General features: G+C 38.7%; 6 protein-coding genes and 1 long non-coding RNA gene across 18 annotated transcripts; 3 read left to right on the top strand and 4 right to left on the bottom strand.

The window, feature by feature from the left end:
- Positions 1–85: 85 nt before the first annotated feature.
- LOC147935769 (uncharacterized) lies at positions 86–4,087 on the bottom strand. The gene is made up of 4 exons (XM_087470273.1): positions 2,971–4,087; positions 2,754–2,899; positions 931–2,690; positions 86–194 (listed from the first exon to the last, which is right to left on the bottom strand). The coding sequence occupies exons 1-4, from the start codon at positions 4,085–4,087 to the stop codon at positions 86–88; spliced, it is 3,132 nt and encodes a 1,043-aa protein (XP_087326399.1).
- A 9-nt stretch (positions 4,088–4,096) lies between these two features.
- On the bottom strand, positions 4,097–4,744 carry LOC147935768 (uncharacterized). The gene is made up of 2 exons (XM_087470272.1): positions 4,312–4,744; positions 4,097–4,248 (listed from the first exon to the last, which is right to left on the bottom strand). The coding sequence occupies exons 1-2, from the start codon at positions 4,742–4,744 to the stop codon at positions 4,097–4,099; spliced, it is 585 nt and encodes a 194-aa protein (XP_087326398.1).
- Positions 4,745–7,847: 3,103 nt separating this feature from the next.
- Positions 7,848–8,277, top strand: LOC109127004 (putative defensin-like protein 230). The gene is made up of 2 exons (XM_019231055.2): positions 7,848–7,917; positions 8,081–8,277. Exons 1-2 carry the CDS (start codon positions 7,848–7,850, stop codon positions 8,275–8,277), a joined length of 267 nt encoding a protein of 88 aa, XP_019086600.2.
- A 299-nt stretch (positions 8,278–8,576) lies between these two features.
- On the top strand, positions 8,577–11,406 carry LOC104729999 (la protein 1). The gene is made up of 10 exons (XM_087468484.1): positions 8,577–8,795; positions 8,902–8,980; positions 9,083–9,232; positions 9,526–9,668; positions 9,780–9,928; positions 10,040–10,162; positions 10,253–10,547; positions 10,688–10,835; positions 10,923–10,995; positions 11,118–11,406. Exons 1-10 carry the CDS (start codon positions 8,745–8,747, stop codon positions 11,206–11,208), a joined length of 1,302 nt encoding a protein of 433 aa, XP_087324610.1. The 5' UTR covers positions 8,577–8,744; the 3' UTR covers positions 11,209–11,406.
- Positions 11,407–11,679: 273 nt separating this feature from the next.
- LOC104716898 (transcription factor MYB3R-1) lies at positions 11,680–17,379 on the top strand. 12 transcript variants are annotated; one of them, XM_010434371.3, is made up of 12 exons: positions 11,680–12,199; positions 12,654–12,816; positions 12,960–13,014; positions 13,253–13,310; positions 13,396–13,490; positions 13,593–13,696; positions 13,804–13,932; positions 14,094–15,756; positions 16,117–16,364; positions 16,473–16,587; positions 16,709–16,927; positions 17,080–17,379. In XM_010434371.3, exons 2-12 carry the CDS (start codon positions 12,746–12,748, stop codon positions 17,197–17,199), a joined length of 2,877 nt encoding a protein of 958 aa, XP_010432673.2. In that variant the 5' UTR covers positions 11,680–12,199; positions 12,654–12,745; the 3' UTR covers positions 17,200–17,379. The 12 variants fall into 12 exon arrangements, with proteins under 12 accessions (XP_010432673.2, XP_010432672.2, XP_087324602.1 ...); XM_010434370.3 differs by having other exon boundaries at positions 11,680–12,212; XM_087468476.1 differs by having other exon boundaries at positions 11,680–12,212; positions 17,062–17,379.
- A 381-nt stretch (positions 17,380–17,760) lies between these two features.
- Positions 17,761–18,528, bottom strand: LOC104716897 (uncharacterized). Its single transcript, XR_756155.3, has 2 exons — positions 18,284–18,528; positions 17,761–18,191 (listed from the first exon to the last, which is right to left on the bottom strand). It is a non-coding gene; the product is annotated as an uncharacterized LOC104716897 (long non-coding RNA).
- Positions 18,529–20,002: 1,474 nt separating this feature from the next.
- LOC104716896 (uncharacterized) lies at positions 20,003–22,476 on the bottom strand. The gene is made up of 3 exons (XM_010434369.3): positions 21,894–22,476; positions 20,999–21,079; positions 20,003–20,820 (listed from the first exon to the last, which is right to left on the bottom strand). The coding sequence occupies exons 1-3, from the start codon at positions 22,267–22,269 to the stop codon at positions 20,399–20,401; spliced, it is 879 nt and encodes a 292-aa protein (XP_010432671.1). The 5' UTR covers positions 22,270–22,476; the 3' UTR covers positions 20,003–20,398.
- Between the last annotated feature and the right edge of the window lie 1,341 nt (positions 22,477–23,817).

Below are 23,817 nucleotides of genomic sequence, written 5' to 3'. Positions count from 1 at the left end.
CATTTGTAATATTGATGTAATTTAATACGAATTGTTTTATTAGTGTGAAAGGCTAATTATATGGACACATAAAATGAGTTGTTTTTCAAGACCATAAATTAAGGATAACATCCTCGCCGATCTCGATGCTAAGGTTCCTCGATGATCTCCACCCCCCACCCATGTCCTCTTTGACCTTGAGATCTACATATAGTCTATCCTCAAAAGATCATATGAATTCAGCTTAGCTAGATAACTAAGTTTCGATGGTATACTCTTAGTCCTCTAGTGGATCCTACACAACCTAAACGTTTTCCCATAACACCTCTGCTTCAGCAATTCCTTTCCTTGCTGCTAGGATTGATTCCAGACAATCGAAAAATATGTTTTATGATTGAATGTGTGTCTGACTAATGTCTATATTAATTTTCAGTGGACTAATTAAACATTATAACGTAATGGTTATGTGAGTTTAGTTGGATAATGAAGTTTAGAATTGTAATAGTTTATGTCACTTGATTATAAAACGAATTGGTGATGTACCATCAGAATTCGTAGTAGTACACGCAAAAAGAAGTAAAATATAATAAGTGGATATTCAAAGAATTTTTCTAAAAGTAAGTAGTTGATCCGTCGAACTCGTTAATTATGTTGGTTCGTTGAATTTTCCAAAGCATAATTTCTATAAAAAGATGCTTCTATTTTTACGTTATAATCTCGAATATAGTTATCATGAATAGTAGGGGTTTTTTTTTTTTTGTCAACAACAAATTAGCTTAAACGAGCCAATTGGATGGGAAATTGTTTACAAACCGAACATGATGCGGAGATGTACGCGCTTGGCGTGCCAAAGAATCCGCACTTACATTAGCATTTCTTGAAACTAAAGATAAAGAGAAAGAAGAAAATTCCTCCCTATCAATCCTGATGTCGTCGAGATACGCCGAGAACGCTGACCAGTCGGAAGGAGAAGACACCATCTTCACCAAATCTGAACAGTCTGTGTAGAACGCCACCTCTTGGAGATCATGGCCGATCATGCATCGCATCGCCCAAAGGAACGCTTCAACTTCAGCATGTAAAGGAGACAAACTTTGCCTAAAATTTTTGGCGCCCAACAACGGCCATGGAGTCTGGAGCGAGGTACAACACCATCCAGCACCAGCAAACGGATCACCAGCCTTCCAAGATCCATCTATGAAGCAGCGATATCCTGAAAAAACCGTTGGGAGGGGAGCAGTGGCCCCCCTAACAGGGATCCTTGGAATGACAGGGTTAGCAGGGAGGGTCTCTTGATCAATCTCTATCTGAGCCTGCTGCCACGCTGAAGCTTCGCCCTCTGCTATCCTAACAATATCCTCCGGCCGCTCCACAATATTCTCATAAACGCGTGCATTCCTTGCTTTCCAAATATACCACATAATCCAAGGGAAAGCCGCAACCTGAGCCCCTGGATTCTGTTGCCCTAAGAAGTGGTCAACATTCGCATAGATTGAATCCGTTGGGAAGCCAATAGACCCCACGAGCACGTGTGCGAGAGCCCAAACTTGACGGGCCGGAGGACACACAAAAAGTGCATGGTTTATTGTTTCCGCATCCGCCCCACACCGTACACAACCAAGATCACAAACAATACCCCGTCGCCCCAAATTTGCCGAAACCGAAATACAGCCAGATAAAACTTGCCACATAAAATGTTGAATTTTAGGAGGACGTCGGACCTGCCATACACTAGCAAGGAGAGTAGATATTTCCGGGCCAGAACCAATTGCCGCAAAGGTCCCAAATGCATCATGCCGTGCAGCATGATAGCCTAATTTAACTGTATATAACCCTGTTTTCGTGAAGTGCCAACCGAAGGGATCATCCTTCTGGTTACTACCCAAAGGTATAGCCCCTATCAAATCAACGTCCAGTGGATCAAAATGCTCAGTAAGCATATCCATACGCCAAGTATTTGTCTGTCGATCAATTAACTGATTCATTTGAAGAGAAAGGTCCTTTACCAGGCCCTTACTTAAAGCTGGTCTCGGGAATTGAGCTGGTACCCAAGGGTCAGACCATACAGAAATGATGTCCCCGGAGCCAACCAGTTTAAGAAGTCCTTTATTAACCAGAGAGCGAGCTGAACATATACTCCTCCAGCCATAGGAGGGAGAGTATGACCTAATCGGATCCATAGGATGCGTATTCCTATAATATCTACTTTTAAAAACCCTGGCAAACAGTGAGTCCGGAACATCAATCAGACGCCACAATTGCTTAGCCAATAACGCCGAGTTAAAGTCATCCACATTTCTAAATCCAAGTCCACCCAATTGTTTGCTAACACACAATTTCTCCCATGCTAGCCAATGCATGCCCCCCGACTGTCCATTAGTACTCCACCAAAAATTTGCAACTGCACTGGTAAGTTTGGATGTAATTGTTTTCGGTAACCGAAAACATGACATCACAAACGTGGGAACAGCAGTAGCAACAGATTTGATCATCACCTCCCTTCCTCCTTTGGAAAGAAAATTTGCTGTCCAACCATTCGTCCGACTCTGAATCCGTTCTCGGACGAAAGAGAAAACCTTGGTTTTAGCCCCACCCAAACTTTCAGGTAATCCTAGGTATGACCCCATACCACCCAAAATTGGGATCCCGAGAACATCCTGCAACTCTGCCTTTGTCTGGTCATCAATCTTATGACCAAACTGGACCGAGGACTTTGAAAAATTTATTTGTTATCCCGAAACAGATTCATACTGATGCAAGATATCTAGAATAACCCGGCATTGATCTCTGTCCGCCTTACAGAAAAATAGACTATCATCCGCAAACAACAAATGCGATATTGGCGGGCATTTGTTCGCCACCTTTATCCCTGTAATAAGCTTATTCCTCTCTGCTTTCTGTATATTTGCAATTAGAACCTCTGTACATAAAATGAACAAATAAGGGGATAAATGATCCCCCTGTCGTAATCCTCTTGCGGGACTATCAAACCATTCGGCTGTCCATTGATTAAAAATTTATACTCAACTGAGGAGACACAAAACATTATCCATGAGACCCAAGACTTTGCAAAACCCAATTTCTGCAACAAAGCTGCCACAAAATCCCACTCAACCATATCATATGCCTTACTCATGTCCGTTTTTATGGCCATAAATTTCCCTTTACATGACGGATTTGTACGTAAACCATGAAACATCTCTTGAGCAATAAGGATATTGTCTGAGATCAACCTACCTGGAACAAAAGCTGATTGAGTTTCAGAGATAAGACCAGGTAAAACCTTCTTAAGCCGCTGACACAATATCTTAGAAATAATCTTATAACCAACGGTACACAAACTAATCGGACGTAGTTCTGCCATACGAGTTAGCTTGGCCACCTTTGGAATAAGACAAATATGAGTGCGATTGAGATCCTTATCAAAGACTCCCTCCACAAAAAACCGATTAACCAAACCAACAAGGTCCGTCTTCACGATACTCCATGCTTTTTGGTAAAACAAAGCTGTCATCCCGTCTGGACCAGGGGCTTTATCCGGGTGCATCATAAACAGAGCCGACTTGACTTCAACCTCTGTTGCAGGGCCAGTGAGCTGCTCATTATCCTCCGCCGTAATCACCGAATTAACCTCCCTTAGGGCCTCCTCAAAATTATCCGGATTTGTGGAGGTAAATAATTCGTCAAAATAAGATACCACAGTATTACAAATATCCACATCCTCGGTCAACCAGATGTCTGCCTTAGAGAACAAACCAGTGATCCGATTACGAGCTCCGCGCTGCTTTGTTAAGGCATGAAAATATGCGGAATTTTTGTCCCCTAGCCGCATCCAATTATTCCGACTCTTCTGATACCAATATATCTCCTCATCCCCATACGTCTGGCGTAAACGATTTTGTAACTCCGAAATTTGAGATGGGGGTATTGAGTCATCAGCCAATGCCACCTCTAATTGTTGTTTCAAATCCTCAATGAGTTCCCTACCAAATGGGACTTGGGATTTGCGCCACTGAGAGATCGCCTTTCGACAATTCACAATTTTCTGCACAACATTACCTGATTCCTGGTCCACACCCCCGCCCCAGCCCGAAGAGATTGCATCCATCAGTCCCGCCTAACCAATCCAACGGCGATCAAACATAAAGCTCCATTTTCCACGCGGTTTTTTGGCCCCAATATTAACCACTAGAGGCTTATGATCAGATGCTATCATTGGCAAATACTCAGTCACAGTGTCCGGGAACAAATCATGCCAATCCTCATTCCCTAAGGCCCGATCCAGCCGACAACGAATAGGCTTTTTATCACGTCAATCCCTCCAGGACAAACAATCACCAAGATAAGGGAACTCCAAAAATCCACAATCCTGAATCATTCCGTTGAAAGAAAGAAAGGATGAAGGATGCCGTAACTTCCCACCCCGCTTTTCATGGTTCCCTGTTAGCTCATTAAAATCACCCACCACGAACCAAGGTGTGGACCGAGTAGAACTAATTCTTAAAAGACGTTCCCACACCAAATCTCTATTCTTGGGGACTGGATCACCATAAACGAAGGTTAAATGAATTATCCTTCCTTTGAAAACCGCTTCAATGTCAATTAATCGGTTAGACTCAAATAAAATTGTAACCTGAAAGACATCCTGATTATAAAAAAGAGCCATACCACCACTACAACCAATAGGATCAATTGTTCGTAAATTCTTATATCCAAAATGACCAACAAACTTTTCCAAAATACAGGTAGGTTGTTTGGTTTCCATGAGGAATAAAAAATCAGGCCTATGTTTAATCCATAAATCCCGAAGATTACCAATTGTGACCTTGTTACCCAGACCTTGACAATTCCAACTCACAATATTCATGTAACAAAAATGATGTTGTGGGAATTAAAAACCCCAAGGTCACCTCCTCCCACCCTCGAGGAGATGAAAAAAACAAAAGTCATACCAAGCCAAAATAGAACCAACACGTAATTAAACCATCGGCACCAGAAAGCTTTACCAAACCAATTTCTTAACATACGTAAGTGATCAAAACCCTTTAGTATCGAGTAAAATAAGAGCAGGCCCAATAGAAGCCCAACACTCGATTCCCATCGCAATACCGTAACCCAATATAGAAAGAAACGATGATTGTCCAGAAAGTTAAGTAAGAAATTAGAGAAGAAGATACACCAACATAAGGGCCAACAAGGATATATTATTACTTGTAGAACAAGGATACATCGGGTACAACCCAAAAAAGCAGAAATCAAAAGCACAACAATGAAATCCAAAAACAAGTGACTAAAGCCATACGGAACACCCGTTGGTAACTTATTCCAGAGAAACAAAATATGAAAAACCAAAAAGAATAAAACCAGATAACCAGCATCATCGTCACCTTGTCTCCCGATACTTACTAAACACATCAATCAGCCGCTGAGTTTGGAGGCTTCCCTCCTTGGTGAGAACCGAGTTTCCCATTCAGTCCAACACCCTTTGCGACAACCTTCTTTCGCGGAGATGATAAGGAAAATAGATTCCTCTTCTTGGTGCTAACACCTGGAAGAGCCCCTTTTTGCTTGACCACCCTGGCTCGTAGAGGTTGCATTATTCCTTTCGCTTCTACACCCTATAACTTATCCTCAGAGGCCCCCTCCACAACATCACTAACCGTGCCATCAACCGCTTGATCAGAATGAACCACCTCATCCGCACTCTCCTCCACCTGCGCATCCGTCAGGAGTGTTTCATCCCGGGGACTCCCCTCTATCGCCACACCTTCCTCCTCCATGATAGTATCCATAAAACCCAAAGTAGTGTCTTCCCTGGTGAGAAACGCTGGACCCAGCAAGTCATTAAGATCAGCAGAGAACAACTCCTCTTGCTGCGTCAGTTCCATGGATCCTGAAACTAGAGCACTCAGTTCACCATCACTAGGGAATAAATTTGTACACACCCTCTTATCAGCACCCTGTGCAAGAGCCGACACTGGCACCACTGGTGGATCACCCGTAGCCACAGCCTCCTCCAAATTTGGCCCCAAGAAATCATCAAACATCTTCTGCTCTTCAGCAATAAATTTGAGCCCCACATCACCTGTACCACCCTGGACTTGACCATCCCCTGAAATGGGGACCTAAGAGGTTGGAACGGAAGGAGGAACCACAGACGTATTCTTCTTCACGAACCTCTCATCGGCATGAGAACCCCGTTTATTCTTTCTCCACTTACCACCGAAACCCTGAGCAGGCCGATGATTAACCGCCTGAGAACCAGCACCACGCCCATTTCCATTAGCAGGACCTTGGTGAAGCACCCCTGAACTATCACCACTCAACCCTGACCCAGTGCCTGCAGATGCACCATTCACCATTGCACCCTTATAGCTCTGGAGCTTGTCCTCAGACCGTGGTTCAGAGCCATCCTCCAACCTCTGTTTCCCTTTATCACCAAAAAGGGGACAACGAGATACATCATGACAAAGACTATAGCATCTCCGACAATACCCAAATAAACGCTCATATCGCAGAGATATTGTCGTCTCTTCACCACTGTGAAACTCGATCATAGCATCAAAGATTAGAGGCTTGAAACCATCCAACAAGATCTTCACCCGACCATTGTCGAAATCGACTTCCTCCACCTCTCCCAAGTCAGCACCAATAGTGCAGAAGGTCTCATCTGCCCAAAAATGCAGAGGAACTCCCATCACACGAACCCAGAACTTGATGACGTAAGGATACCTCGGATCCACCACTGGCTCCCATCTGACCAAAGAAAGCATCCAATGGTCAAAATGATAGGGCTCCATCTTCAACACCTCCGGAATATCAGACTCTTGCTAAAAGTCAAACTGAAACCGTCCCAACCCCAGATCAGCCCCAACGACCCTCTCCTCCATCTTCCATATCCTCGGCAGCATAAACAACAACGCCTTCATATCTTGCATCACTGGGTTCATACATCTACCAATCAAGGTTTTAGCATAACCCTCAATCAAAGCCGTATTGTCGAACTGTGGGACCTTAATCTTCAGCTTACCCCCTGACCCCGCAACATTCCCTTTCAACAGAGCACTCTGAGTCATGACTCGCTTTGTTAAACACAGCCGAAACAAACCCCCGATCGAAAAGAAAAAACAGCCCCGACAACTCACCAAAGAAAAGCAAAGAAAACTAAGGAGACAAGCTTGCTTAAGCAGTATAGAATGAGGAAGATAGATAGACCGCACAGAGAATTTATAGTCAATCCCGGAGGACCAAACCACCTTGTCACAGAAGATCTCCAACCCGCAAGAACCGTGACCGAGATCCCCAGAATCACGTCCCTGAATTAACGCGGCTGAAAAGCCACATACCAAACCTAAAGGAACCCAGAGAAATCCCGAACCATAAGCTTTGCCTCCCTGGATCAAAGTCCTCTCACTCCAATCCCACAGAAACCATACCGATCCGACAATCCCGAGATTACCGCCAGAAGAGAACAAGACAGAATGGGAATTAACAACCCATTTCTCCTGCTCGAATCCTCCCCGTAAACCGAAAAAGGAAACTAAACCCATAGATCTGAAGATCCTCAATAACAAAGATCGAACCCTCATAAGACTCCATCTCAGATCTAGAAGATCATGGACCCGCAAATCAGAACCCACCAGAAAGGATCTTAAGTCGAAATCCTTCCTCATGCATATCATATTCTTTAAGTTATCTATTCCATAGTAATTTTAAGACATAAAATATCTATATTCTTACTCACTCGTTATTCATTTGCTTTTCTAAAAAACAAGAATTTAATTGTATGAATAGTAGGTTAAGAAGACAAGTTTATGAGAGTTAATGTGTACCATCGAGATAACCTTTCGTATCAAAACTTTTTAATCATGAGATCTGTTACTTTGTTTATCGTTTCTTGTACTATCATGTTTCTCGTTCTAAGAGGTGGCCGTAAAGGTAATGTATTAGCGTTTCTTGTATATATTACTCGAATATAATATATATAAAACTAAGAAACAAAAGTATATATATATATATATATATTGTTCTGAAAGATCTTTTAACTATAACAATTAACGATTTTTGTTTGTGTTGTGTGGTTGATATAAAATAACAGAAGTGGAGGCAGAGGAACTGTTTACAACAATAGGAGACTTGGATGGTAAATGTAGCCAAGACGGAGAAAAGTTGTGCATGAGATACATGACCGATCAAAGTAAAAAGAAGTTTCTTAGTTGCACATGTAATAACGTTGTCATGTTACACAACAAGTACAAACATGACTGCGAATGTAAATCTCATTGTACTCCAAAATAACCTTTACACTCCTCAGTCCTTCCTCAATCAACCACCATATCTTTACTAATAAATAACAAAACTTACGAGTATATCCTAGTTCAACTCTTTCATATTGTAACCTTACAACTATTATTTTTTGATTTCACACTTTTGAACAGTAAAAAAAAAAAAACAAATCATGAAATATATTGCTACTATTGGGGGTAAATTAAATTATCGGATTATTCGGGTACAATTTGATAAGTTATAAAGCATAGCGGGGGGTAAATTGAATAGTTTACATATTATCGGGTAATTAATTAATATAAATTTAGTATATGACGAGAAACAAAAAAAAAAAAGGGCACCAAATTGAGTCGAAAACTTAAGAAAAAATTGGAAGCTGTATCAGACTACTAAAACCCTAGTAGTAGTACCCCCTTCGTCTCTCTTCCTCCTCTCTCTCTCTCTCTCTCTCTCTCTCTCTCTCGAGCCAGTGAACAAAGATGTCGATCCCTTGTCTAACCGAAGAGACAGCCAAAACTGTTCTGCGCCAGGTACTAAACCTCTCTTCTTCCTCTTTCCCACTCTTCGTTTTTCATCAGTTTGTCAAATTGTGTTGTGATATTTGGTATCGATTTTTTATTTTTTATTTTAAATCAGGTGGAGTTCTACTTTAGTGATAGTAATCTACCCATTGATGATTTCCTCAAGAAGACGGTCACAGAGAGTAAAGATGGCTGTAAAGCTTCCAACTTTTTAATCAAATTCAATCGCTCTTCTTTTTTTTTTTTTTTGTAATTGCTAATTGATGTTTTTGTTTTTTGGGTTTTGGTAATACCAGTGGTTAGTTTGGCGTTGATTTGCTCATTCAGTAAGATGAGAGGATATTTGAAGTTGGGTGATTCCAAAGGAGATGATATCCCTGAAGATACCATTAAAGCTGTTGCTGAAACTCTTCGAACCTCTTCTGCTCTCAAGATTTCAGAGGATGGTGAGTTTTTTTTATTAGGGTTTGATAGAATTACACTTTTTTATTGGGTTATTTATGGTGGGATTGGATATATAGTTAACACTTGCTTCCGTTGATTCAGTGAAGGTAGTGATGTCTTAGAAGAAAGATAGTAATTTTAGAGTTTCAATTATAGGACGAGCAAAAGTGTTAGCTGCATTGAGATTTGTTTTTGGATTTGGAATTTATAAGTTTGTTAATATAATGGTACTCAGTTTGGGGATATATCTTTTACAGTTTAGTGATCACTTTTATTTTTGAAATTGCTTACACAGGGAAGAAGGTTGGTAGGAGTACTCAACTGTTGAAGCTGGAAGATTTGGTTGAGCAGCTAAATGCTAGAACAGTAGCTGCGTCACCTTTCTCCTATGATGTTAAGAGGGAAGACGTGGAATCCTTTTTCAGTCAGTATGGAAAGGTATTTCACTATAGTTGGTGTTTAGCCATTAGTCAAAATTTTACCAAAATATTAACAGTTGGATTAACAGTTGTACAATGGTGTAATATATGTATGTGTTTTTTCTTTCAGGTCAACAGTGTGAGGATGCCTCGTCACGTGGCAGAGTCGAGGCTGTTTTCTGGTGTTGCCTTGGTTGAGTTCCCTACAGAAGAGGATGCCCAGAATATCATGAAGCAAAATTTGGTCTTTGCTGGTCAGGAGTTGGAGCTGAAACCAAAGTAAGTCTACTTGGACATGGATACATGTCCTGTTTGCTGACTGTTTCTCATTTTACAAGTCTTTCTATTGATTGTTTGGATGAATTACTTAAAGATGATATTTCTTTTCAGGAAAGAGTTTGATGATGATAGGGAGAAGGATGAAGTAAAATTTGCTAATTACCAACCCCAAAAGGGTTCTGCAAATCAGAAGAATGGTTCTGATCACAAAAAGAGTTCCGACTATGAGCCAGAGTAAGGGTTTGACTGTTGCTATTATTTTTCATGTCTATTCTTGCTAATAATTCTCTTGATCTGATTATGGTTATTTTTATCATATTATAGTTATCCCAAGGGTTTAATCATTTCATTCACTCTCAAGCGGTCAGCTGAAGAGGGTACCACAGAACAAAAAAGTTCTGAGGAGCCAACTGATAAGATAAAGGGTGAAAATGAATCAAAGCAAGCAGATACTCCTGATGCTGATAAAGAAAACACTGATGAGGTTCAGGCCCAGGGAGGAGAGGATGAAGATGATGAGAAAGAAGAAAAGGGTGCTCTAGCTACCCATAAAGATAATAAGGAAGTTGTCTTACGCGAAGATCTTAAGGCTGTTTTTGGAAAATTTGGTGATGTCAAGGTACTACATCAGTTTTATTTAGCTGTCTACATGAGTCAGATTCAATATCTCATATAACTCGAATCATATCTCATATAACATTTTGTTGTATAATATAACCCATTGTTGATGATGATTCCTTTATTCTTTTCGCTGTGAAGTTTGTGGATTTCAAGATGGGATCTGAGACTGGTTACCTAAGGTTTGATGAACCTGAAGCATCCCAGAAAGCCCGTGCAGCAGCAGTATTAGCCAAAGAAGGTGGACTAGCCGTGAAGAATTTTATTGCTGTCCTAGAACCTGTGACTGGTAAGAAACACCCTTTTCAACTTCCATCTTATCTTTTTGAAGTATATTTGTTCTGCTTGAGTTAAATGGTTTACTTGGCAATGTCAGGCGAAGCTGAAAAGGAGTATTGGACTCTCCTCCGCAGCAAAGATCGGTTTGACAAGGGTGGCCGTGGAGGAAGGTGAGTTCCATGTTTCTCTATTATTATAGTATATATAATCTCAAAAGAAGTGTTGTTTGGTTTTTATGGAGACCCAAAAAAAGCAATAAACATATAATATAAATCGGTAATGGTCTATGCAGGGGAGGAAGAAGAGGAGGGAGATTCGGGCGTAAGAGGGGATCAGATTCCCTAGGTGGTCGCTGGAACAAATCCCAGAAGGTCGAAGCATGAGAGAGCTAGCTTTTCTACTTTATCTCTCTTTAGCTCGTGACACTTGAGTGTTTTTAATATATTTATCTAGTTGCAACTTTTATTTTTTTTTTCTGTAGACCACACAGTCAAAACCATATCCCAGACTTATATGACTCTTGTGATGATATAACTACAAATCAGCAAATCAAGTTGTAGTAGTAGTTCGCTATTAGCAAATTTTGGTTTAGTCAATCATATGCTGGTTTTGTTTTGTTTTTTTTTTGGTTTTATTAGGTGCAAAATCTTCTTTTGGTTCTTATCTATCTTAAGTTTATTTTAGGAAGCTTTCCCAAATGAAAGACGAATAACTAACAATTAACAACAAAAAGTATGCCACTGTCTAATTCCTATTATTAACTAACTCACTGATAGTAATAGTTTAACATTAATATACATAAGTCGTAATTTTGAGAATCAAATTGGAAATCTTGGTCCTTTCGTTTTGACCTTGTCCACATTGTTTTTAGGGTTTTTTTTTTAATGCTGACTTTAGAATAGCTCTGTTACTGGCAAATTTCATCATCTCCTTCAAAATTCAAAAAAACAAATAAAGTCATCTCAACCTTTTTTTTTTTTTTCTTTTTCTTTGTGCACCAACTCATCTCAACTAAATCTTAAAAAGTAAGAGTAGATGTTGTTTTTATTTGAATGCTTTTGTTCAGAAGAAGCAAAATCCTCGAAAAATAAATAAGAAAAAATGAAACTTTATTTTTCTTACGGGGAGAGAGATTAGACCAACTTAAGCTTAGATTTTTAGATTGAAATTAACGGCTGAGATCACTTTCCCTTTTTGTTTGATCTCTCTCTCTCTCTCTCTCACTTCGAATTCCGCCTCTCCATGTTTGAGTTTTGAATACACCTCTCTCTCTCTCTATTTCGATTTGTGTTCTTCTTCTTCTTCGTCGTCGTCGTCGTCGTCTGGATTCACAGCGTCGTCTTAATTACTTGGATTTCGTGGATCTGCCAAAGTGTGAGGCTTACTCGTATGACCTTGTCTTCCTCTTCTATGGTCACATTTTGATTAGATTTTTTTCACCAATACTTCTTCTCCTGAATCAACATCTAAAAATCCACTCTTTGATTTTGTTTATTTTTTCGTGAAAAGGTTCGATTTCATCCTGATTTTGTTTCAGAGCAAGTTCCAAGCTTTTTTTTTTCTTTAGTTTTGAGGTTTTTGTTCTGGGTTCTTTAACTACGACTTCTTCTCTTAGGTTTTTGCTTTTGGGATCCAATCTCATAATCTAAAGCTGCCTTCTTTATTATTTATTATTTTGTATTTTCTTCGTTGTGAACACTTTTTATTTTCTGGGAATGTTGTTTTAGTCTTTTGCTCAGTTATAATATATTGAGCTAATGCCGAATTGTTAACAAGTCCGACTGTGTTTTTTAATTTTAATTTTATGGTTTATATTTTTTTTTTTCAGATTGTAGCATTGTGCTATGCTTATGATCATTTGTAACAACATCAAAGAAACTGACTTTGTGGTGTGTCGTCATATTGCTTTCTTTGCTAACTATGAAGCGTGAGATGAAAGCACCTATTACCCCACAAGAGAGTTTCCAAAGCGAACTTAAAGGGAAACACGGGTACGCCTCCCTTCTCACTTCTCTCCTTTCTTTCTGTTTGGGTTTCAATGTTGAAGTTGGAATTTGCTTTTTAGCACCAGTTTTGGCATTCAACTAGACATTCTCAGGTTTAATGTTGCAAGCTCTTTGTGACATTTTCTTAGGAGAACATCTGGCCCTGCAAGACGATCCACCAAAGGACAATGGACTCCTGAAGAGGTGTGTTCCGCTCCTGTGTCTTTTTTTCTTGTCTTTCTGATTCTTTCATGCTTCATTTAATGTTATTATCCCGGAAAACTGGCTGAGTGTAATCAGTTGGTTATATCACACACACCCTATTGTTTGCTTTGTACAGTCCTTTTTAACTAGTTGGTGTTATCCATCCCTTGCACGTACTGAAGATTTGTCTCTAAAAGAATATTTCTGTTAAGATTAATTTTCTGTATTCCTGGATCAGGACGATGTCTTGTGCAAAGCTGTTGAGCGTTTTCAAGGAAAGAACTGGAAGAAGATAGGTAAGTCAAATAGCGAATTCTGATTTGTAGTCTTTAGTTAGTATGGTGAAAGTAATGTGTGATTTTGTTTGATTCATCTTTTCAGCTGAATGTTTTAAGGATCGGACTGATGTCCAGTGTCTTCATAGATGGCAAAAAGTCTTGAACCCGGAGCTTGTGAAAGGACCGTGGTCAAAAGAGGTGATTTGGTGAATTGCTTTATATGCTTTGCTCAATTTGAGTCTTTTACAACTTAGCATTTGTAATGTGTTTCATGACATCATTTTTCCATATTCTTTAAAGGAGGATAACACTATAATTGCTCTGGTTGAAAAACATGGGCCAAAGAAATGGTCTACTATATCTCAGCATTTACCTGGTCGCATAGGGAAACAATGTAGGGAAAGGTAGGCACAACTCTCTACTTCTTTTCCGATAAAATGATATTTTTATACTACACTTCATACATCGGGTAGTACTTCGATGCACATGAACAGTATTGTGGCTGATGTAGGTGGCATAACCATCTTAACCCTGGGATCAATAAAAATGCATGGACTCAGGAAGAGGAACTGATTCTTATTCGTGCACATCAAATTTATGGGAATAAGTGGGCAGAGCTAATGAAATTTTTGCCAGGAAGGTAAATATGTCTTTTCCATGAATCTTAGTATAACAATAGCATAAGCGTAACATGTTCCTAAAAATTTGGTGGCCTCGAATGCGATGGAATACTGTTTTTTTTTGCTGCTGATGATCCTTCCTGCTTTGGTGATTTTCTTATTTGTTCTTACGTTCCCATAGGTCAGATAATTCGATAAAAAATCACTGGAACAGCTCAGTTAAAAAGAAGTTGGATTCCTACTATGCATCAGGTCTTTTAGATCAGTGTCAAAGCTCGCCATTAATTGCTCTTCAGAACAAATCTATCGCTCCATCTCCCTCGTGGATGCACAGCAGTGGAGATGAAGGTAATTCAAGGCCAGGGCTTGATGCTGAAGAATCAGAATGCAGCCAAGCTTCAACTGTTTTCTCACAGTCAACCAATGATTTCCAAGATGAGGTTAAACCTGGAAATGAGGAATTTTACATGCCTGAATTTCATTCAGGAGCAGAGCAGAAAATCTCAAATGATGCTGCAGAACCATACTACCCTCCTTTTGAAGATGCCAAAATTGTTGTCCCAGAAATTTCTTGTGAAGCAGAATGCTCAAACTCTCACAAGGTTAGAACTACCACAGCTACGGAGGATCAATTGAAGGGTGTATCTAATGATGCCAAACAGGACCTCGATCTAGACTTGTTGACCCATAACATGAACAACGACGGAAAAAATCAAGCTTTTCAAAGTTCAGTAAGATTAAGTGATCAACCTTCTTTGCCAAACTCAGAGACAGATCCAGAAGCTCAAACTTTGATCACGGATGAGGAGTGTTGTAGGGTTCTTTTCCCAGATACCATGAAAGATAGCTGTACATCTTCTGGTGAGCAAGGTCGGAATATGATTGAACCTCAAAAGGGCAAAGGATCTATTTGTTCCCAGTCTGCAGAAACCCTTGTTCATGAAACTGGAAAACTTCCAGCTTTATCCTGGCATCCTTCAAGTTCAGAGGGCCTGGCGGTTCATAATTGTGTCCCCTTATTAGATACTGGATTAGAACGTAAGCCTGATACAAATGATGGTTTCATCGACACTGATGGACATATAACTTCCCATGGAAATGATGATAATGATGGTATCCCAGAACATCAGGGGCTGTCATATGTTCCCAAGGATTCTTTGAAGCTAGTACCTCTTAATAGTTTTTCTTCTCCTTCTAGAGTGAACAAGATTTATTTTCCTATCGATGATAAGCCAGCTGAAAAAGACAAAGGAGCTCTTTGTTATGAACCGCCACGTTTTCCAAGTGCCGATATTCCTTTCTTCAGCTGTGATCTTGTACCATCAAATAGTGACTTACGGCAAGAGTACAGTCCCTTTGGTATCCGCCAGTTGATGATTTCTTCGATGAATTGTACAACTCCGTTAAGGTTATGGGATTCACCGTGTCACGATAGGAGCCCTGATGTCATGCTTAATGATGCTGCCAAAAGTTCAAGTAATGCACCATCCATCTTACAGAAGCGGCATCATCGAGACTTGCTGTCACCTGTACTTGATAGAAGAAAAGACAAAAAGCATAAAAGGGCTGCGACTTCCTCCTTGGCTAAAGATTTTTCATGCTTAGATGTAATGCTTGATGAAGGAGATGATTGCATGTCCTCTCGTCCGTCAGAATCTCCTGAAAATAAAAATAGATGCGCCTCCCGTTCCGAAGCCAAAGATATTAGATATGCTGCATCAGGTCAGTCAGATCAAGAAATGATTCCTAGAGATGAGGAACCAAAGGAAACCTTAAAGTCAAGTGGAGTGACTTCTATGCAAAATGAAAAGGGATGTAATGAAGGTGGTGCTTCAGCTAAAAATGTAAGTCCGTCTTTGTTCTTGCATATTATCTAATATTACTTATTAAATCCCAGTCATCTCGTTCTCTGATATCTATGGCTGTAAGGTGCAATGTCTGGTATACCCTTATCGAGTCTATTAGTACACTCTTGTTGCTTAAAACATCAATCTAGTTTGTTGAAATATCTTCCTGTGAGATCGTATCAGTCACATGAACTTAAACACATTGCATCTAGGTATTTGAGCCAGGAAGATATTGGTGCTAAATCTCGTATCATGAGATCACATGAACTTAAACACATCGTATCATGAGGATAATAGTTTTATAATTGGTGCTAAATCTCGAATAACATAAATTTATACATCTCTTCCTTGCACCAGGATCAAGAAACTTCTGGAAGTTTGGTTGAGATACGACTGTTTTCACCTGGTATGACTGGATGTAGATCCGATAGCAAAGTTAATACAAGTGCGAAAGATCTATCAAACCAGCACAAATGCTCATTAGGTGATATTCCAACTGATGAAATCTCATCAGAACCTCCATGCACAGTAGACTCTTCTCCTTTATCAGCATTCGATAAAATTAACTCTGCAGGGACCAGCTTTGATATTGAAAACTTCAGCATGTAAGTTTTACCTTTTCCTCTCAATGTCTTCGATATCTGTTTTTGCTATTGAAACATATTAGCTGGAAAGTTCTATTCTAAGTTGTCATGGTCTCACTCGTTTTCCAGATTTGATGGAACTCCGTTTAGAAAACTCCTTGATACCCCATCACCTTGGAAATCTCCTTTACTCTTTGGTTCTTTCTTGCAAAGTCCAAAGTTGCCTCCAGAAATTACATTTGAGGTAAATATATGAGTTGGAGTAACTTTGAATGAACTTAGTCTCTGGATGTTCTACTTTTTGTTTTAGATTAAAGCGTTTGTTAATGGACGTGGATTCTTTGTTGTTTTTCTTTTCTTTCCAGGATATTGGGTGCTTTATGAGTCCCGGGGAGAGAAGTTATGATGCCATAGGACTGATGAAGCATTTGAGTGAACACTCAGCTACGGCATATGCAGATGCCTTGGAAGTTTTAGGTAATGACACACCTGAAACAATACTCAAGAAGAGACAGCTAAACAAGTCTATTCAAGGGAAAGAAAATCATCACCTTTCTCACGATCAGCTTGGAAACCGATCCCAGGTTTGGCATTTATAAGACCTTATCGACTCTCTTCCTCAATCTTGGTCTAGCTAAATGTTGAAATTAGATGCTGAACTTGGTAGAGATAAGAGGAATAACAGTTTGAGTTTATAAATTGACTTACACTGAACCAGTTCTCTGTTGAAATGTAGGTGGAGCGTCGCACCTTAGACTTCAGCGATTGTGGGACACCAGGGAAAACAATGGTATCCGCAGCTTCTCCGGGAGGCTATTCAAGTCCATCATCTTACCTTTTGAAGAGTTGCAGATAGGAAAGAAAGGCTGGTTTTGTTCATAAAGCTCTGAAGGGACATTCATTCCCGCCTTCAATTTTTTGATCCCGTATGTGTATGTCTAATTTTCTTGTTTCTAATTTTTCAATGTGTAGCTCTGTCAACTCTGGACATGATACTGTTGATTATATAGCGGAAAAGTAACTCGTTCTCAAGAAATTAACTCTGTATTCCAAAAGTTCACATCCTCATTATGATCCCCAACTTATTTTCTTCGTGTTATATTGGTTTATCTAAGAGTTTTTCACAATATTCAGGTATGATACTGATTCGTAAAACCGATAATAACCATCCAGCTTTTAATAGCATAACATCAACTTTTATAGTTTGACATTGTGGTAATAATATTTTTATACTGCGATTAATGTTCATGTCAAGGTGATTGAACCGACAAAATGTATAGTTAGGCCTATACTCCAAACCCAAGACTCCGAAAATAACCAATGTAAACAATCAAAACCGGCCATGGACTGCTTAAAAGAAAGAACCAAACCCAGTCTTGATGATCGACGGTATGTACATCTAGAGAGACAAAAGCTGTAACAGATAATTTTCAAATCTTATTAAAGAAAAGAATCCCAGCAATAGAGATTTCTACAAAACGATTCAAAAATGGCACATGATTGAGTTCTAAGATGACAAATGTTTTGTTTCCACCAAAAGATACTTCCATGACAAGCTCTTTTAAAAAGCATATAAGGAGGATTTAGATTCTCCTCTAAAGATAGGAACTTCGTGTGTAGTATTCCTCAGTAACTCATAGTATTTTTCTATGTTTCTGTTTCTCTCTTCCAATCTTTCAGCTGCAGATAATTCGTTGTTTCTGACTACTGCTGGAGTTGGACGTACAAATATCAGTTTTGACAAGCAAAACGTCATTATTATGAGAGCGACAATCCACCAACCATCAGGTGGGAAGTATTTTTTTGTAGGCAATGGGTTACACTGGCAAGGAAAACGGCATCCGTTTTCTAGAAAAAAAATACAGAACAAAGATCATTAGTAACTACAAAGTGTGAGACAAACAAACACTCAACAAGAAAAAAATAGAGAAGCCTGGAACCTGCTTCTGCTTCTTTTGTAAGGTCCATAGAGGTTGCATGTGGAAGGGAGAGAAGCAAAAGCCCAAGAAAAATACTCAAACACAACCTCTCGAAATCGGATGGAGAAACGCTACACGAGAGAGAAAAATCCATACCGAGAAAGAGAAGAGCGATTCGCTTGGGGTTCTGGAGGTCCGATGAAACCTTCTCGACGGTGACGTAGAAAACACAATTTTGAGCGAAAAATCCAATACACGTTTCGCTTGGGTTTGTTTTTGTTCTTTTCCTTTTATACTGTACTAGATTACTAACCCACCCTTAAACTATGGGCTGACCATTTTATTTGAAATAAATTTAAAATATTTCTTTTTTGTTATTTTGTTATTCATTATTAGCCATTCATCTAGGTAGTTACAATCGGATTATTGTTGAAAAAATCACTGTAAAATCAGATAATATCTATAAAAATTTTAGTTGTTTAGAATGGATATTTCTAAATATTTTATTTTTAATATACTAATTTTTTATCTATTCTAGTTAAATTGTCATAATTATCTTTAAAGGATATATATATATATTTTTTACTATTTTTAATAATATTCTAATATAAATTTTTACGCTTTTAATGTTATTTTTATAAATGTAGTTCTCAATATATAATAGGATATAAGAGCAAAAACTCCAACACGATCCTTATCAAGGGTCTCTTATACACCAGCCAAGTCATTTATGAAGCCCAATAAACAAATTGTTTAGCCCACCGCATTAGGGTAGTCGGTTCGAGTCAAACCACTATTCAGTTATTTTCAGTTCGGTTAGGAGAATTTAGTCGATTATCTCTCGGTTCAAATTTTGCTCAACGAGACAACATGGTAGACATTTGGCTCCTACTGGTAATCATTTGAAGAACAAAAAGAAAATTAATAAAAAGAAAAGTACGGAACGGAATAAACAATTTTTGAGGAATGAAAAGAAAATTTGAAGAGAAAGAACAAAATAGTAAATGGTAAAAAAAACCAAACAATAAAAGTGTCTTTTAAAATATATTAAATATTAAATAAATCAAAATTCAATGATAACACTAATACTACTTTCAATATATATAATGAATTTTACATTTGATTTTAAAATAAAATTTTAGATATGTCATATCAAATATTAATTAATATTAACCTACAATAAAATTTTAAGAGTAATTTAAAATATTTTTAGTTTTTATTTACAATATAAACATGAGTCTCTTAAATTTATTTTACTATTCATATAGTTTTCAAATAAAGCTTTAAGATTAGTTTAACATGAAATTTATATCAAAAATATTTTTTCTGTCAATACATTGTGAAAATATGAAAATTTTTATATTACAAAATTGAAATATTATTAATAAACATATTTTTCTTTATTTTAAAATAAAAACGAATTTTAATATTTGTTCTCTTTTTTTGTTCCATTTGTTCCTTTATCAATTTTGAGAAGGAACATTTTTGTTCTTATTGTTCTTTATTTTTTGAAGAATATAGAGAATGCAGATGAAAAAATATTACTATCAAATGGTTAAAAAATTGTAGGATAAAGAGGGATATCACATTCCTCTTAATTCTTTTCCTTAATTGTACCTTTTGGCTATTGTGTTATACTGATTCATAAAATCGATAATAAACCATCTAGGTTTTAATAGCATTACATCAAATCTTATAGTTTGACATTGTGGATACACGGATTCTGTAGGACTTGGAGAGTTTGTGGTAATAATCTTTCTATACTGCGATTAATGTTCATGTGAAGGTGAACCGACAAAATGTATAGTTAGGCCTATACTCCAAACCCAAGACTCCGAAAATAAACAAATGTAAACAATCAAAACCGGCCATGGACTGCTTAAAAGAAAGAACCAAACCTAGTTTTTTGATGATCGACGGACTGTATGTACATCTACAAGACTACAACCGGAACAATTCTAACCCCTCTGATTTATCTTCCGAATCCAAACCTTCCCATAATCAGCAGAAAGCAGTGACATGAAAGAAACCCGAGAATCACCGAGGCAACAATTTGGTGAGCCCAATCTCTGAAGCAACCATCTTTGGAGCCTCTGAAGCAATCACCGAGTCATACCAAGTTCTTCTTTTCAAAAATTAAGATCTTTGCCTGCTTAATAGAGTATTAGTTACATTGGGCACTTCATTGTAGAACTCGGGTTCGTCTTCTTCATCAGATGATAATAACGATGGTCCCATCCATGCTTTGAACCCCTCGTTCACCCGTCTCTCAACATCTGGTGTGAATTCCAAAGGATTAGCTTCAAGCATCTCCAAGCCCTGATCATTTCTGTTCCCAAACTCTCCTTCGTCAATAATTAAAGCAGCTCTTCTTCTAAGGAAGAAAGCAGTTCCAGCATACAAGATTACCAAACCCCATGAAGAAATCTCGTAGCACCAAAACAATGGCACAGAACAGCTGCTTCCTAGTGTCAGAAGGCTTGAGCCGAGGAATACAGCAAGGAGACCATAGATGATAGCAAAAACAATGTTCAGAATTGACAGGCAACGAACCCCACCTGTGGATTTAATAGAAAAGATACAGAAAATCAAAAACATAAAGATTCGCAAAGGTGGAAACATTGTAACTGATAGAAGATGAAATGGAATTATACATAAATCTTCGAAGATAAAGTCTGGCATTAAAAAGGATGGAAGTACAGAACACAAATATGGAAAGCTAAGAACGGAGTATACCTCTTCTTGAAGCACAGTAATTATTTTCAACTACTTTCAGAAACCCATGACGGTGAGGAGCAGAATAAGCCACAAAAATTCCTGCAGTATTGCAACAATATAATGAGAATATAAGAAGAAGACATACCACATGTTTATGAAAAGAGTAACAAAAGGCAACAAAAACGAGATATTGTAGAGAGGTTGAGCCATTTAGGATAAAAAAAAGCATGTAACAACGTCTCCATCATCTTGAAGGGAAAAAATGAAAACAGATAATAGATGGGGATCGACTCAAGAAGTTCCATTTATTTGGCAACATGTAACAATCAAATTCTGGTGGTAACAAAGCTGGCTCACTTTGATAAATCTCTCTTATCGTTCAACTGAAAGCTAAGAACGCTCAAAACTTTGGACAATTATAACTTAGAAAGGCTGCAATGTGGAGACAGAAAGCTATAAAGGTAATATATCAGATCCACCAATTTTCTTCCATATAAAAATCTAATCAAACAAAATCTAGCAGAGGAATTAACTGGATTTCACAAAGTCCACAACTTGCTCTATGGCTCTGACCCCTAAAACCTAAAAAACTTGAGCCAACACAGAACTAGACTTGTCACCATATAGTGGTTTCAATCAAAACGAATGATATATATGAACTAAACCTAGCAACAAGCATTCAGGTTTTGAGGACACATCGATCAATCAACCCTCTATGGCAATATTTCACCTCACCAAACGAAAAAACAACAAGTCATCAGGCCAAAATGTGCTAAACGTCAAGAGATATGTAGCATAAATCCACTCAGAACTGAGCAATGTACATCAACGAACGGAGTCAGTAAACAAAAACACAAACGCAACCCCAGTTGTGGAGATATAAAAACAGAAACTACAGAACTGAGACGCTCACCTGCAACAAGATAAACAGACGATACAAGGAAGATAATGGTGGAGGGAACAAAAACGACCATCCAGTAGTAATCGACAGTTTCTTGATCCGTCAAGTAAAAAGCACCGGGAAACAGATCGGAGTCGCGAGCTTTGCCATACATAGGCAAAGGCTGTAGCTTCACATCGCTGCAAAATGGCCTCTTTAGAACATTCGAAGGAAATACAATTTTCAAGCTGACGATGGTGCAAGTGAAGATGACAAAGCAAAGAAAAGCCACGATCGACACTAATGTCGGCCTCTGAAGCTTAATCCAGGCTCTATCTTCTTCCGTAAGGCTCTCGTACTCTTGCTTTGGCATAAACACTTGACGCAACGCGTCTCCAATGATCGCCATTGAAGAAATACACTCACACAAAAACCCCAAATCCACAATCAGATGAGACCCTTTTCACCAGACTGCTTTCAGTGATAGCCGAAGATTTATCAAAATAGGGTTTTTTCGAATTAGATGAGGAACCCTAGATCAAAATTGGGAAATGAAGACGAAGAAGAATTAAGAAGAATGCAGAATCAATTAGGCGCGTGTAAAAGAGAGTTGGATAAAAAACATTGGATAGTTATAAACTTCTGTATAATTACAGATTGACCCCAATAGTTTTCAGAGTGCTCAATTAAAGTATTAAACCAAACCACGCTCAATTATATCATAATCATGAATATGGTTAGCTAATAGAGACCTAATTACTAATTTAGTGTTCAAGCTAACGACGTACGATTAACACTCTATATGCATAATTTTGCAAGTGGATTGTTGAATCTGAAATTCACACAATGAATTTGTTTGAATGGGGAACAAATTCATTTAAAATCTCTCTATAAACCAATGGATTAAAGCTAGAAAATAAAGAGGGGTTTTGATCTCTTGAAAGAGAAGTTAGGGTTTTGCCCAAGAACAATGAGGAACTAGGGTTTTTTGTATTAATTGTTGGATCTTTTACAATGAGAGGATATCTCTCTATTTATATGAATACATTGATTATAAAATAAGTCTATTTTCCTTAAATCTCTGATCTTCAAATATGGTAAATTTCCTCTTCTGATGATCAAGTCGGGCTTAGGGGGCGGTCTCGGAGGTCGGTCAAGTGACTTCGTCGGGCTTCTGCTTATAGGCCCGTTTAGCTAGCCCAAAAAAGGGTCCCTCGGTTTAGTTAAAGTGCAAAGTCTATTTGGTTTACCTTCGGTTTAGATCGGTATGTTGTGGATGCTAAATCCCGCACCAACAATTAGTCCCCCCCCAGTTCGATAGATTCGATTATCCATTCGAGTTTCCGAACTATAGGAAAAAATATTCGATCTAAACTTTAGGAAAACTGAATTCCGAGCACGCGAACTGATGTTGTGCGTCAGGACTCGTCGCCTCGTTAAAACCTTCTCCGGTAAACCACATGGGAGAAAACCCGAAGTAAGGAAAAAGAGTACGAGTCATGATCCTAACGTCTTTAGCGCCCTCATACAAACGGTCTCGCCGATGGTTGCCTTGACTGCGTCGATCTCTCAGTCTTCTTGGACGAATGCTTGGACGAAGTGGTTGATCTTGTTTCTTGAAGTCCTGGATGAACTCTTGGTCTGAGTTTTCCCGCGAGTGATACGAGTGTCCGAAAGGTGTCCCGGTCTGGCTCGAGCGTCGCTGGACGCGTGTCCGATCTCGTGCTCACATCACGCACCATAGCAGTTGCTAATCCAAGTTGAGACGTGTCGCATATCATAATGATTTTTTGTAAGTTGGTCGTTCTCTTCATTGCTGATCAGCTAGCTCGCAATTCCGGAAGAGGAAGCTCAATCTTTGCAGGCTATTTAGGTTTGTGATCTCCGAAATGAATGATGAACTCGAAGTGAGGTGTCTGAGGACGACCTCGCACTGAAACGTCAGAGGACGACTGAG

This window comes from Camelina sativa, chromosome 10 (genome assembly GCF_030686135.1).
Source record: "Camelina sativa cultivar CO46 ecotype springtype chromosome 10, ASM3068613v1".
NCBI classification, from domain to species: Eukaryota; Viridiplantae; Streptophyta; class Magnoliopsida; order Brassicales; family Brassicaceae; genus Camelina; species Camelina sativa.
The sequence above is the reverse complement of the archived record's forward strand: the minus strand, read 5'-3'. Positions and strand labels throughout refer to the sequence as shown.